The sequence below is a fragment of the Sorghum bicolor genome, chromosome 1, assembly GCF_000003195.3.
Source record: "Sorghum bicolor cultivar BTx623 chromosome 1, Sorghum_bicolor_NCBIv3, whole genome shotgun sequence".
NCBI lineage: Eukaryota > Viridiplantae > Streptophyta > Magnoliopsida > Poales > Poaceae > Sorghum > Sorghum bicolor.
In genome coordinates this window covers 46,403,980-46,420,380 of record NC_012870.2, presented here as the reverse complement: position 1 = coordinate 46,420,380, position 16,401 = coordinate 46,403,980, and the positions used below count along the sequence as shown (strand labels likewise).

Sequence of the window (16,401 nt, the reverse complement as noted above, 5' to 3'; positions counted from 1 at the left end):
TTACCTTTCACCATGGGGCTTGCAACCATCACTTGTGTCTTGAGCAGTTAAAAGATAGAACGGTCTAGTCAAGCGCCATGTCTCTTATCCTTGATCAGCTATAGCTCTGTAGTTTTTGCCGGTTTTCAAATAAAACTCAGAGATTCCTTGCTCAACTCTCTCAGATCTCCCTTTTGTGGTATTTTTGGATCCTCACCAAGGCAGTGATGATATATGCCTTCTCTCAAAGTATGTAGGATTTGTGGTATGAGGCATAGTGATATTGCCTTCTCTCTCATCCTACTCTAATGAGGCTTCGATATCTAGAGCTCATAGGTGGGAGATAAAGTATACATACTTACAAGACATTTATTGCATAATCAAACTGTGGATCTAGAGAAACAAGTCAATAAGTCAAATCAAGATGTGCATGTGTAGCGAATGAATGGTGTATGGTGATGATGGTGATAATGGTGAAAACAATGGTGAAAGTCTAATTCTACTTTTGCTCTTTTGAGGGGATACATACCTTCCTTGCAGTTTGAAGCTTTTTGAGGAGAATGAGATGCTCTATATTTTCTTTTTCTTTTCTCTCAGGTGGGTATCTTGTACCCCTAATTCTACTGTCTGATACTTGTCTAATTTTACCTCTCGTCTCACTTTTTCTTTTCTTCGAGGTTCCGGGAACTTGACCCTTATTTCCTCATATTTTACCTTTTTCTTCTCTTTTTTAGAGCACTCACCCTCCTGGAATAATGTAGCAAGTGGTAGTAACCAAAATATCTTGAGCTTTTATTTCACGAGGAATAACAGGGATAGGATAATGTTTTTGGCTATTCTCTCCTGGATAGGAGTAGAATAATTTTGGGTGAATCTGGAGATGGAAATGAGTGGATGTATGTGGATGCATACTTCCGGAGTAGAAGCAGCATGTATGAGTGAACGTGCAAATGAATCTTGATTTTAACCGCATGACAAGCTCCTTAGGGTCTACACAGCTTGACCACACTCAATGCTCAAAGGTAGTAAAAAGTAAATGTACGGTTTCTAGTTTAATAAGCATGTATATATGGCTGTGGTAGGAATTTAAACTCTCATCATACAGGAACTCATCATGCAACATTTTAAAAGATTTTCAAAGATAAAATTCTCCAGAGTTCTAGCATCTCTAGGAATAGAGAAACAACAGCTCAACCTTCCCATATCATATCCATTAACGACTTAGACTTTAGATCAAGTTCTCTTCCCACAAGTTCAGGTTTAGAGCAGGTTTTAAATTGTAACGGTTATGTCTAAACTTGAGAGAGAGCTCAAATTTGAAAATAAGGCAGAGCAACTATTCATCATATCCATGCTAGAGTTTATTATTAAGATTCAGTTTAGCATAGCCACTTGAAAGGTCCAAATGGCTAGAGGGGGGTGAATAGCCTATTTAAAAATTCTACAAACTTCACTAAGCAAGTGAGTTAGTAAAACAAATGGCGAGGCAATTCTAGCACTAGCTTAACTAAGCTATGCAAGCCACCTATACAAACTAGTACAAGGCTAAACACTAAAGCACAACAACAAGAGAAGGCTAGTTACACTCCTAAACAAGAAGACTAAACTAAACAAGCTAAACAACTAGCAAGGTATACAAGTAAGTAAAGGAGTGGAGAGTGATTGTTATACCAACGTTGTAGAGTAGAGATATATCCATCCAATCACTCACAATCACAAGAGAATCCTCGGCAAGAGATGACACAAGATTTTTACCGAGGTTCACTTGCTTCCCGGCAAGCTAGTCCTCGTTGTGGCGATACACCCACTTGATGGATCACGAGCTAATTGGCAATCCAAAGCCAAACCCTCAGCGGGTGCCACACATCCACTCACAAGATGGGGATCCTCCAAGCCACGAGCAATCCACTAGAGTAACCAATTTGCGATCTCCCACGGGGAAGGCTCAAGAACCCCTCACAAATCACTTGGTGAAGCTCAAAACAATCTCCAATCACGAGCTCAACACCACCGCTGCTCCAAGCCGTCTAGGGTGTCGGGAAACACCCAAGAGTAACAAGAAATCCGCAGCAAACTCAAGAATCAAGTGCCACTAAATGCAACTCTCAAAGCAATGCACTTGAATCTCACTCAATCTCACTAGGATTAGCAATCAAGCAAGGAGATGAGTGTAGGGAGTGTTCTGTAGCTCAATGTATGCCTCAAGTATTCAAATGTGCAAGAGAGAACCTCCCAAAGCCGGCCACCAACTATTTATAAGCCCCCTCAAAGAAACTAGTCGTTGGCTGTTTTCACTGGGCGGAAAACGGGGACACCAGACGCTAACAAGTGATCACCAGACACTCGACCTCCAGCGTCCGGTGCTCAGGGGTTGGCCACGTGTCCTTCTTGGATCTCGCGTGTCAGATCCTAACGGTCACCTTCGGATCACCGGACGCTCTGCAGGTCCACACCGGACGCGTCCGGTGCACACAGGACTCATGCACAGAGAGGTCTGCAAACGTGTAGGGTCACCGGACGTGAGTCACCGGACACACCTTTGAGCGTCCAGTGCTCACCGGACCTAAACACCGAGAGGGTTGCAAAACGCCCTCACACCGGACGCTAACCACCGGACGCTCTTAGAGTACGTCCGGTGCTCAACCCTAGCAGGGTCAAGCACACCGGACTCTGAGGCTAGCGTCCGGTGCCTCCGCACTCAGCGTCCAGTGAGTGTTTCTCAGCGAAAAACACTCCCATGACTTCTCCAAATTTCCCACCGGCGCAATAGAAAATATACACTTATTTTTCTCAAAGGCTCGCAAGCTCGGTGGGAGGGAGAGAGGAGCCCAAACCCCTCTCAACCCTAGGAACTCCACCTCCTTTGCAAATGTGCTAACACCAACAAGTGTCCACCACCAAAGTGCATGTGTGTTAGCTTTTCACAAACATTTTCCCAAAGGAGTTAATTAGCACTTTACTAGATCCTAATGCATATGCTCAAGATGTAAACCTAGTAGCACTTGATTCGAGAGATGACCGTGATTTCCCCTCTTGATAGTCGGCTATCTATCCTAAACCCAGTCAATCACTTCTCTACTCATCTTAGACCAGCAAAAGTAAAACCCTATGTTTATACCTTTGCCTTGATAACTTTGCTCCTCGTCTATCACCATGATCTTCACTTCATGCTTCATCCCTTTGTGATCATGTGGCCACCTTTCCATGCCACCATGCACCTTCATCATATGTGTTGCTATGCCTAACTCAAATCACTTAGACACAAGGCATTAGCAACTTGGTGTCATTAATTACCAAAACCAAACTTGGGCTTTCACCACTTTATTTATTTATTTAGCAAACTAAGCAAAATTATATATATATATATAAGCACAAAATCTTTATTTGGATTTTCATGATTATGTATCTTTTTATTATTTTAGCAAAGTATAAGTATAAACATAGATAGAAACACTTAGCTGGATAAATGGGGGTGCTCTCCCCCAAGCTGGATTTTGACGTAATTTCTTTTGATGCAGCTAGCAGGTGGCAGAGGTGTATTTGAATGTCGGTAGCGCCCTAACAGCGATTAGGATGTCCTCCGTCTGCTAGTCTTCTTAGCTCAAATAGACAACAAAGCTTTGTGGAACTGGTTAAGTGTTAGTATAAATTTCTAGCCTTTATCATGTTGAGCTTCCTCAATAGGAGTTACTCTCTTTGGTAGGATCATAAACTTATTTTTTTATATTTTCATTTTTATGGAACAAAAAAATATTTTTATTTTTATGCCACCACAGTGAATGTACTTATGGGTTTTATGCCACGAGCATACTCACATGGGGCTTACTTATTTTTAACATTTTTATTTTCTTTTCAAGATAGTATGAACCTGATTAACTAAACAAGCTATTTAAGGAAAATAAATAATTGAAGGGAAAAAGGGATAACTACCAAGTTTACCTCTTGGCACGGTGTTCGGTGTTTTTAAGTCCTCTGAACGGGACTCTTTGTATTCTCAGTCGTCCTGGGATTCGCTGGATGGCGTAGACGGTGGTTCCGGCGGTGCCTCTTCTTCTAGTTCAACTCTCTTCTCTATCCACACCTGATTTGGTGTTATGGTCTCCTCAGGACAATCCTATTCAAGATGTGTATCTTCAAACCTTATTACCTCTCCATCGTAGTCTGCTCATCCGTCCTTAATGATTTGTCTCCTCTGGTTGTGGTTGTGTCGCCTTCTTCTCATCCTGATCTGCTTAGAATCTTCAACTATATAGTTAGAGTCATTAAAGTAGCGGCGTACCTTCTCAGAGGGGAAGTGCATGTGGACTTCTCCGGTCCCAATGTAGATGATAGCTTTGACAGTGCTGAGGAATGGTCTTCCAAGGATAATGGGCAGATTGTACTTGTCTTCTCCCATGTCAATGACCTGAAAATCTGTATGGACAAAATGTTCATCTATTTTGACAGGGACATCAGTTACTATACCTTCGACCTTTCGGAATGTCTGGTCTGCCATCTAAAGCTAAATGTATGTTGGTTGTAGGGGCATGGTTCCATACATGAGCTCATAAGTGACTGCGGCCATTATGTTGACGCCAGATACGGTGTCGCAGAGTGTCTTCTGAAATGAGTATCCATTGATTGTGCACTCGATGCTTGGAACACCAGGGTCGTCCTTCTTGATTAGGAAAGGCGACTTGAGTCGACGATCTTGACCTCTATGAATTGCAGTGACCATCTTAGTTGATTCAGTCCATACTTGCTTCTTGTTCTTGTTCCTCCTATTGGTCCTCTTTCTTGGTTCATATTGGGGTTGCTCTGGGATTTGTGCAGTCTTGTTCTTGAAGGAAAACGTCTCCTTCCTCCCCTTGATGTTGAAGTTGATCTTCGCAGCACTGGCGTAGATGACAGCTCCCAAAGTGTTCAGAAATGGCCTCCCCAGGATGATGGGTGACCTCTCATCGGCACCGGTCTCTATCACCACGAAGTCTGCTGGGACGTACGAGGTACCAACTCAGACATAGATATTCTTCAGTATTCCTTTTGTGAAGCTTAGTGTCCGATCTGCAAGCTGCAAACATATGGTTGTCTCCAATAAAGGACGTGTAAAGAATTTTTCATAGAGTACCCTAGGCATAATATTGACACTGGAGCCATAGTCGCAGAGTGCTTCTAGGAAGTCCACCATGCCGATGGAGATCGGGATGACGGGGCGTCCTGGATCGCCTCTCTTGACTGGCAGAAGGTCATTATGTACTTCTCCAACGGGGTTACTCCAGTAGTTACCTGCATCAAACATGTCTACAAGATTTGCAGATTCTAATCCTTCCGGTTGTGATGGTATACCAGGGTTAGTAGCAGGAACAACAGCAGCTATTTGATTCAACTGAGATTCAATCATTTTGTTGAAGCTAATCTAGTTCTTGATGAGAGTAGAAAAATTATCCATTCTATTATTTATATTTTCTAGCATTTTATCATTAGATGCCAATTTCTTAGACAAGTTATCCATTAGCTTTCCTTGATTAGACACTAACTCTCTCAGGGGTGGAAAATTATTATTATTATTGTAAGAATTGTTACCTTCGTAATTACCTAAGTAGTTACCTGAGTAGTTAGGCCTCTATTGATTCCAACCTTGATTTTGTTGAGGACGGTAGTAGTAGTAGTTGTTGTTGTTGTTGATGTAGTTCACGTCCTCAAGCATCTCAGGGTAGTGATTGCCTGAGTGTCTAGTATCTCCACACTCCTCACAAGTCATGTGAGAGTCGTAGACGTGCATGACTTCTCTTTTGTCTTCACCTTTGTCATCGAGCTTCTTCATGAGTAGGTCTAGCTTTGCAGACAGCATGTCTACCTCCTTGAGCTGGTGCATACCTCCACTTTTCTTGTGTGTCTGGGTCCTCTCTTCATTCTAACCTTGGTTGGACGCCATCTTCTCCACAAGGGTTGTGGCTTGTGGTATGGTGAGTGATAGAAATGCTCCTCCGGCTGCAGCATCCATGGTTTCACGAGTGTTGTTGTCGAGCCCATGATAAAATGTCTACATCAGTAACCAGCTCTCCATTCCATGATGGGGACATTCTAGGATGTAGTCTTGGAAGCGCTCTCATGCCTCTATAATGGATTCATCATGTGGTTGCTGAAAACTTGTAATCTTCCCACGGAGAGCATTGGTCTTTCCCATGGGAAAGAACTTGACCAGAAAGTTCGTGGAGCAGAGTGCCCACGTAGTATTCTTATCCTTTGTTGCGTATAACCACTGCTTCGCTCTCCCCAACAGTGAGAATGGGAAGAGGTGAAGTAGTATGGCGTCTCTAGGAACTTCTAAAATAGTAAATGTGCTGCAAATCTCCAAGAAGTGTTGGAGATGAGCACTAGTGTCTCCACAGAACTGATTTGCTTGCACCATGTTGATGAGCCCAGGCTTGAGCTCAAATGTCCAGTCGATGTCCACAGCAGGTCCAGTGTGGATGTTGTCCGTGGTGGGAGCTGAGAACTCGCGGATCGACTTGTTCGCCATGGCTTCGAACTCTGATGACAAGTTTCGGATGAAACTTTGGCGATCTTCTTGATTTGATGAAGCTTTGCACTAAAGTGTTGACGATGAAACCTTCTTGAGCTTGACTCTTGTTTTTCTGATTATTGCTTCGGGGTCATCAACAAAATTTTCTAGAAGATGTCTTCTATTCATACATCACCCTGCATAAAATAATAAAAAATAGCAAAATACAGGGGTAAAGCTGTATGAGAGAATTGATGATCTCAATCATATTAGTGGTGCGAATGATGACTCTGTTGACGGTCCTTAAGTATCAAATTTAATTATCAAATAAATAAAGAAAAGGATCCAAATGGAATCAAGATCTAGACTTAGGGTTTTATCTGACAGAATTCCACGAGTTTTGGTGTTTGTCTATTTCTGCAGGGGGTTATCAGGAAATATGAAAGAAAGGCCCACATGTCAGGATTACGTAAAGATATTAACGTGCTGCGCAATTATCTTACATCTAGAAGACTCCAGAAGCCACGAGACCGAAGCGGAGGCGAAACGGGGCCAGACCCTGGGCGGCCGCCCAGTTGGTCAGAGCGCCCGCCCACCTCCTGAGTCCAATCAGGACTCTGCTTTGTGGGAGATCTCCACCGACCTAAAGGATGAATCTAAACCATACAATCTATGTCGGTTTGATCCAAGGGCCCATATTCACTTGGAGGGACTATAAAACCAGACCCCCTGGCCCCTGGAGGAGAGAGCCTCTCAACCCTAATTCATTGTTCCATCAAGGGAGAAGAAGCCTCTGATCAAGATTAGAGCCACCACATCAATTAGATATCTAGATTAGCATAGCTACATAGGATTAGAACTAGAAGGAGTCAATCTTCGATTGGTTTCCGGATCTGTCAGGAGGATTCTTGGTAATTCTCTAATTGTGCTTCTAATTGCTTTCTAATTATCTTTGTTCTTTAATATTATGAATATGACTTTGTTCTACTTCAATATATTGCTTATGACTTTGCTCTACTTGCTTATATTCAAGATTATATTGTTCTTAGTTTATCATAGTTATGTACTTGGCTTAGTTAGATTAGATCTATATACATGCTTAGGATCGTATAGCGTTTATCCATCGGATCCATGGGTAAATGATAGATATTGTGTAGGCGTGGTGCTTATACCGTATTTATCTGCGATTGTACCCAATATGCCAGATCGTGGGGTGGTTCGTGATAGTGACAGCTTCATTGATTCTTATATAGTCCCCCTCTCGTGTATTGGGCTGGCAGAGCAACATTATTACAGGGGAGTGATTGCTATGTTTCTCATATTCCTTGCTAATATCACTATGCATGGGCGTAGTCTTGTCTCGCAATGATCACTACAACAAATCTAGGCTTCTGTGACGATTATCAGATGACAAAACACATATATGTCATAAACAAAGGTTGTTTATGACGACTATTTATAGGATGACAATTATCTATGACCAATCTGTATCTTTGTCATAAACATCGTCACAGTATACTCTGCATGGACTCTGTGACGATAAAACGATGACAATAGTTGATTGTCATAAAATATATAATTATTATTTTTTTTAAAAAAAAACTTGTTATACTATGTTGCTGCTAAATCACAAATCATATGTCATAGGTGGACTCTTCCTATCCACGTCAACTATATTCTAGTCTCATTTTAGTATTGAAGTCAACTCTAGTCTCATTTTAGATTGAAGTTAATTCTTAGATTGAATGAAAAAAAACCTCAAAAAAACCCTAAAAAATATGGATCTCATTTTATGGTTGAGTGAAAAATCTTGAAAGAGAAAAACCATGAGCACTGCGTCGTTTGTACCTATACCACATGGTCTCATTTTAGGACTAAAGTTATCTCTCTCATTTTAGATTGAATGAAGACAACTCAAAAAAAACCTTAAAAATATGATTATAGTGAAATACTGTAAAAAAAAGTAAAAACTGTGCCAACCAGGCAATTCGAACCCACGGCCTCCAAGGTCTGGCTTAAATGAAGCTCGGTAGCCAGTGGAGACAAACGGGTGTTAATGAAAAGTGAAGTGTTCGAATATATTTGTATAATGCATATAGATGCAGAGAAAAAGCCATTGGCTTCTAACTCTGCTGCCCGCATCGGCAGAAAACCTCGCGCCGCACAGTCCACGCAAGTCCACGCCGCCGTCGACCTTGGATCTACGCAAGTCCACGCCGCCGGCTGCAACTGTGGATCGCCCTTGTCTTCTCGCCCGCCGTAGCTGTCTCCGGCTGGTCCACATCCCTCGGAAAAGCCGTCAGCCACCGCTTTCTCTGGCTGCTCCACGCCCCTTGCCAAGGTCGCCGGCCACCGCTGTCACTGGCTCATCCATGGTCCTCGCCAAATCGCCAGCTGCTGCTTTCTCCAGCTAGTCCACGCCCCTCAGCAAAGTCGCCGGCTGCGGCTATCGCTAGCTCGTCCACGCTCCTCGCGAAATCGTCTGGCTGTCGCTATCTCCAGGCCGGCAATCTCTGTCTGCACTCTGAACCGTCGTTGTCTCCAACCAGGCACTACTGTCTCAATTCCGTTGACAACTTCATCATCTTTCAACAGCTAGAAAAGGTAGACATCATCCTTTTTTGTTTTATCAATTGAATTGATGTGGTACTGCAGTAAATATTCATAAAGTTCATGATTTACTGTGAATGCATATATTTGTAGCGAGTCATGGTCAGTGATAGAAATCTAGAAGGAATAGCAGTCTATTATGGTGAATGGTTGGTTGTTGATTCCTTGATTGTTGTTTTGTTTTAGTGTGTCGCAGATGGACAGAAGTTGGGTGAATACTAGACTATTTAGCAAGGCACATCTAGATGGGGTCACTGAGTTCATGAACTTTGTTTCTGATAATTTGGGTGATAGACAGGAGATATTGTGTCCATGTCGTAAGTGTTTGAATCGAGTACATCAACATAAAGGAGAAGTTGAGACTCACTTATATATTTATGGGATGACCAACACATACACTATATGGATACATCATGGAGAAGCCTTGGAGGTTGGATTAAATGAGAATTTTGAAACTGGGGATATAATTGACTGCAATATTGAAGCTAGTGATAGGGGCTGCAATGTTGAAGTTGAGATGAATGAGACTGAAGATGACCCAGATGATGATAGAATCCATGAGATGGTACATGAGCTGTACACAGCTGAAGACCATGGACCAACAACAAAGTCCAAGTTTGCAACCATAATAGAAGAGATGAAACACGAACTGCACCCTGATGGTCCATATACCAGATTTTCTTTTGTGGTAAAGTTGCTACACATCAAGTCATTTTACAGAATCAGCAATGTTGCGTTCACTGCTTTTTTGAACGTGTTAAGTATAGCTTTTCCTAAATGTTCTATTCCTGCATCTTATGCTGAAGCGAAGAAAGTTATTCGTGCATTGGGACTTGGATATGATTCAATACATGTTTGTCCAAATAATTGTGTTTTGTTCAGAAAGGAGTTGGCTAAAATAGATAAATGTCCAGTATGTGGTGCTTCAAGATGGAAGGATGAAGATACAAGAAAGCAAATTCCAAACAAGGTTTTGAGGCATTTTCCTGTGGTTCCAAGGTTGCAGAGGATGTTTGCATCCAAAAAGCTTTCAGAGCAAGCACAATGGCACAAGTTGAAGAGAAAACCAGTGGACAATGAGCTTAGCCATCCAGCTGATGGCGAGGCATGGAAGGATTTTGATAAGAAATATGACTGGTTTGCAAAAGATGCAAGGAATGTCCGACTTGGCCTTGCTACTGATGGATTTAATCCATTTGGGAAGATGAGCGCCTCGTATAGCATGTGGCCAGTATTTCTTATCCCTTATAATTTTCCACCATGGGAATGTATGGAGCAATCCAACTTCATGATGGGCCTACTCATTCCTGGTCCGACTTGCCCAGGAAAGGATATGGATCTCTTCTTGCAACCATTGATTGATGAGTTGTTAGATCTTTGGAAAGGTGTCCCTACCTATGATGCCCTAACTAAGAAATCATTTGATCTTCATGCTGCAATTATATGGTGCATTCATGACTATCCAGCACTGAGCACACTTTCAGGCAGAGTCACTTTGAGGGCTCACATAATGGAGAAGATCATGACTTTTATGGTCAGCTGAAAGAAATAATTCAGTTCCAGTACAACTCTGATTCGAACAATCAAAGGACAGTAGTTTTATTTCAGTGCAATTGGTTTGACACTTATAACAAGAAGTTTAGAATTAAATGTGATGGACATTTCAAAAGCATCAGCCATGGAAGTTGCTGGTACAAGGATGATGCTTTCATCTATGCCACACAGGCAACAAAGGTTTTCTACTTGGAAGATAACAAGCATGGTGAGCCTTGGAAAGTTGTTCAAAAGTTTTCGCATAGGCACTTGTGGAATGTGACTGAACAGGAACATGATGACCTGTTGGGCCAGTCGGAGAATGAATTGTCATACCAAGATGATGAGCAAGAAAATATTAGTTTTCAGGTTACAAATCTTGATGAGAGACCTTCGGTCAACGAACAACTTAGCAATGATGAAGATGGTATTACTGTTCAGGCTTCCCTAGTTGATCAGATCCGGAGGGAAAGGGAATTGGAAGTTGAAGAAGATGGCTATGAAGATGATGTGGACGAAACTCTAGGACAGTATGACAGTGAAAATGAAAGGGCAATGACAATCCCTGATGATGATGGTGAATATAGTGATCTTGAGTAAAATAATTGTGGTCTTTTGTGTTAGTTCATTTGCTACCTGTGATCTGAAGACCAAATATTTGTGTGTTGTGATCTGTGATGTTAGAACATGGATATATGGTGGCTACGTGTGTTGTATTCTCTAAATATTTATGACCTGTCAGTTGGCTATGTCATTTTAAATTTCTATGCTTATGGTGGCTACGTGTTTGTATTCTCTAAATATTTGTGACCTGCTAGTTGGCTGTCATTTTAAATTTCTATGCTGTCAACAACTCAGCAGTGTTAGCAGAATTCTGAACTTCAGGGAACCCCTGAACTGCATTAAAAACCAAAATACGCCACCATATTGTACATAGAATATCTTACACAGTAATGTTTAAAATCGTTTGAGTAGCTCAGTGGTTAATTTCAGACACTTTGATGGCAAGGTCCTGTGTTCGAAACCTACCGTTACCATTTTTTTGTATGTTAAAATTTTTACACGTTTAATTATTAAAATACATATTAGTGCTTATAAGTCATATTTATATTTTTATCCTATTGTTTTTTCTAAAAAATAGGCAAGATCAATTTATCTATTCCATTCATCTTTTTATTTGTAATTTAGTCAAAGCACGGTGTTTTTATTGCATTGGCTGTTTAGCCCATTCTATTTTCCTAGAAAAGAAAGAGAGGTTGTTTATTACTCAGAAAATTATTATAACCCTATGCAATAATTTGCTTGATACGGACTCACACTGCCAAACATTTTGGCCTCAACCTCTTCTGCACTACCCACCTCCTACTGCTCACCAAGTTATCCCCAATGCTCATTGCGGGGCCATTGATGCAAGGGCAGAGGTAGGCGCGAGGGTGGAGGCCGACACAGGGTCGAGGATGGAAGCAACCAAGGCCGGGTGCCCAGGGCGGCGAACTAGTCAGAGATTTTTTTTGGGGTAAAGGAGTAGTTGGAGATTGGGATAGGGGCGAGCTCCATGGAGGATTGCGTCTGCAGTTGGAAAATGTAAGTTTTGGGTCACACACTTTTCTGCCATTCCCAATCAAAAACCAGCTAATGCGTCGTGTGTTTGGTTCGTGGACAGTCTAAGCTGCTTGCATACTTCATGGTACACATCTCTTTTGAGTAGCACCACTTGCAATACTAGAACAACTCATTGAAGTAGCACTTGACACTGATATTATGTTTAGTGTGTAAGTGTTCACGCATGGAGAAATAACTAAAATAAAAGTTATACATCTCGAAAGGATATACAACATTGTAGTTCACAACTTTATCATTTAAAGTCATTTTGATATTGAAATATTTATTTTATAATATTTTATAGAAGTTGTAGTTATAAGTTAACGTAGTTGTAGTTAATGATCTATAGCTATATGCTCTACAGTCATAAGTGAGAGTGTAGTTGTAGTTAAGGATCTATAACGAAGAAGCAAACAAAACAAAAGTTGTAGATCTCGAAATATTATGCGACATTGTAGTTCACAACCTTTTCGTGTCAAATCGGATGCGGAAATTACGTTTGAATTCTCACATTTGAAATTCATTTTTTCAAACGATGTCGGATGGAGAAACAACCTAAATAAAAGTTGTAGATATCGAAAAGTTATGTAACTTTGTAATTGACAACTTTTTCATTTAAAATCATTTGTCTAAGAAAAATTATGGCTCAATTTCCAAATATTTGAAATTCAAAATTTTCAAACAATCTAGGATGAAAAAATGATCAAGACTAAAGTTGTAGTTCTTTAAATATTATAAAAATTGTAATTGACAAATTTTTTGTTTGAATTTATTACTATATATATATTTTGAAATAATGTTATTTAAGAAAAAAAAGCCATAGTGGTTGCGGATGATGTAAAAAGTCAAGAGGATAAAAGCCTGTGTCATCTTCCCGCGTACACCGAGTTGCAATCCGTGTGCGCCCGCGAAAGAAAAATATTTGCCGCGCTATGGTTTTGACATAAAAAGTCATATCTACCCTCCAACTGGCAATCGGTATTATTCCTTGTGAGGTCAATTTTGAACTTCTCCTCACCCGAGTGCCACACATACATATACGAGCTAACCCTAGAAATCATTCTCCACTTCCACATCTCCACAGCCGCCGCCCAAGAACACACCTTTCCTCCTCCCGCAGCCAGTCGTGGCCTCCCTCCCAAGACGATGGGGCCAGGGAAGAGGACGCGCGGTGGGAAGAAGCCTCCTCGCCCTCCTGCGATCCTTCCAGATTCGGTGGCAACTTGTTGCCTCACTCCGACGAGCACGACGATGGTGCCAGGGAAGAGGACGCCCGGCGCCAAGAGAACGCCTTGCGGCAAGAGCTCGCCTTCACGCTCTTCTTCAGTCCTTCCAGATCCCGCGACAATCCCTCACCTCTCTCCCATGAGCAACACGATGCCAGAGATCCTAGGTACCTCTCCCTCCCTGGTCTGTCTGTCACCTCTCCCTCCGTAGGTCTCTGTTCTTTGGCTTTGGTGGAGAGGAAGTCATCGTGGATTAATTTGATTAGCTTTATGCTTCAAGCGGCCATTGGTGACCATGCTCCTCATTTTAGAGTCTCCCAGCTGCACGACAGAAAAAAGTGGAGGGATTTTTGGTTTCACGATTTTGCAATTGAACTGTTTGGCCATGGTCCATCTCTCCCATGGTTTTTTGTTTACGAATTTTTGAATCATAAATCTAAAAAATGTTTTGAGAATTTTGTTGCTGCATCATTTTGAGCTAGCTTACAATTTCAATTTTTAAGTCCAAGAAAAATAATTTATAGATTTGCGTTGGTACAGCAAGAGCTACTATTGGACACACGTCAAACATGGACTGAAACAATTAATCCAGCACTCTCCCATGTATAAACCAACATAGATTCTGTAGTTTATGCAGATCCATCCAGCACTCTCCCATGTAGGTAAGCGGTAGTAGTTTAGAAAATTGAGTTCTTTCACTTGTGCTTGTAAAGAATTATATTCTGTGTATACTATAAAGTTGCTAACTAATTTCATACCCACTGAATATAATTGATATATGCAGATCAGGAAGACATCGACTTAAGCTCTTTGAGGGCACGTAATATATTGAGGAACAATCAATATGCTCAGCGGTTGGGTGTTCGTAGACTAGCAGAACTATTGCAGAGTTCATTTGCAAAGAAGAGATCTGTTGAAAAGAGTTTTGAGAAAAAAATCTAAGGTACTACAAATCAATATCTCAAGCTGGTTGGGCTATGCTCATTTATTTATACAATCGATCCTAGTTTCTGCAACTGATTTTGACATGTCTTTGTTTTCTTTGTGAGGCTTTGTTACTAGAGGAAGATGTGGGCAACAGTATGTTACCACCTGGTGATTGTGTCAAAGCTGGAACAGGAAGAACATCCAAGAGAGTGCTAGCACCAGAAAATAAAGAAGAAACAATGAGATGCACTAGGCAAAGGGCTGCGAGAGAACAAATGTCGACCACTAGCCTGATTGAAGCCACTGAGGGTGGACTGGAACCTGAATTCTCTGCAAACCAGAATCAGGGCGAGACCAACAATATTGAACAAGGCAAGTGGCTACCAACTATTGTTTTTTATTGTCAATGTGTGGTATGCTGCATTCATATTAAGTGCACAGATAATATTTTTAACACGTTTTGAAATGTATTTTGTTAGGCAACCTCACTTTAAGTATAGAAGTGGAGCCAATGGGATTGAACACTACTGAAGGAGGCAAGTAACTTGGACTGTTGTTTTATTTTCCATATATGTGGTATGCTTCATTTGCATTAAGTGCAAGATCTACTTTTTCTTGACACTTGAAAATGTTTTATGTTAGGCACTCTCACTGGCACTAGACAAGTGGGGCCAAGGGGGAAGAGCATGGGCAAAGAGATTGATTCCATAAGCAGAGGTTTAGGGACTATGATACCAATCATTGTCAAGGAAGGGAAAAGAAGGCTAGAGGCTCCTATGCAAGCTGCAAAGCTAGCCTCAGAGAGTGGGATCATAATTAGGCAACATATACCAATATACACAAATTGGACAGAGTACAAGAAGGATCGTCATCAACTTAATAACTTAAAGGGCAAACTCAAAGTAAGACTCTATAAGCATGTGTATGGGCTGTGGTGGTAGTACTAAATGGAAGAATTCTGTATGTGCTGCCAGCAATATATAAGTAAAACTAGATGCGCAAGGTGCAACTAGGCACACTCAGCTTATTCTGTATGTGCTGTCATCATTATATATTTGTTAATTAGCTTGCATTGGCACTAAAATGGAAAAGTCTACCTGATGTCTTGGTATGAGCCGGTCACTATAACCATATATCATATATATGAATGCTTTTCAGACAATTCATGCTGCTCATACTATTCAAATGCTTGTTTTGGTTAAGCCCCTTTTGGTTACCATGTGAACTTGATGTGCTTGAATATATCTTCCTGCTTACATGTTTCTGCAGTGTGTGTTAGTCATATGCCTATGTATGTTAGTAGCCATCAGCAATAATACATTAGCCATACTGAACAACACATATAACTATTGTAATTACTTTCTACTTTCTACTTGTGTCAAAGCTTAATGTTATCCTATTCGATGAACAGGGAAAATTCGCCATTGACATCGATAGCAATCCTGTAACAGCTGCATGTGAAGACATGCTAAAGGGTGCAACACGACAGATGAGGTATAGGCTAAAAAAAAGTACTTTGATGGGGTACCGGCTAATCAAGTGAGGACTACATCGCCCTTGAAGTGTATGACCGATGAGCAATGGAGAAAATTGGTAGACATGTGGTCAAGCCCAAAGCACAAGGTAATGTATTTCATTTTGTGTGAGCTTATTACTTGGGATTTGAGCACAAATTCATGTTTGGCCGGGTATATACATACTTGATACGAGGTAGACTTGAGATCTTTGAATCTGTTAGTAGGAACTAGAACATGTCGCTGATAATTCTAGATTTATATAGTAGTTTTTAGATTGTGTGATAAGATAATTCATGTAATCTTCCTGAGTTTTTTAACCACATAGCTTCCTAAGATACATTAGCATAAAATCTGATAGTCTCAGGTGACAAACTAATTATTCCATAGTCCAGACTATAGATCAATTTGGATTAGCTCTATTTGAATTTTTGATGTACTAGTGTCCTGTGAAAACAAATGAAAATGAGGTTGCATGGAAATAATTGATTTGTAGTGGTTTTGTTACTTATGCTATGTAATTGTG

The 16,401-nt window shown here is 41.0% G+C and overlaps 2 protein-coding genes across 2 annotated transcripts; both read left to right on the top strand.

The window, feature by feature from the left end:
* LOC110435022 lies at positions 8,610-11,379 on the top strand. The gene is made up of 2 exons (XM_021460296.1): positions 8,610-9,067; positions 9,260-11,379. Exon 2 carries the CDS (start codon positions 9,270-9,272, stop codon positions 10,614-10,616), a length of 1,347 nt encoding a protein of 448 aa, XP_021315971.1. The 5' UTR covers positions 8,610-9,067; positions 9,260-9,269; the 3' UTR covers positions 10,617-11,379.
* Positions 13,275-16,010, top strand: LOC110433423. The gene is made up of 6 exons (XM_021455541.1): positions 13,275-13,601; positions 14,219-14,377; positions 14,484-14,733; positions 14,841-14,897; positions 15,004-15,263; positions 15,773-16,010. Exons 3-6 carry the CDS (start codon positions 14,517-14,519, stop codon positions 15,902-15,904), a joined length of 666 nt encoding a protein of 221 aa, XP_021311216.1. The 5' UTR covers positions 13,275-13,601; positions 14,219-14,377; positions 14,484-14,516; the 3' UTR covers positions 15,905-16,010.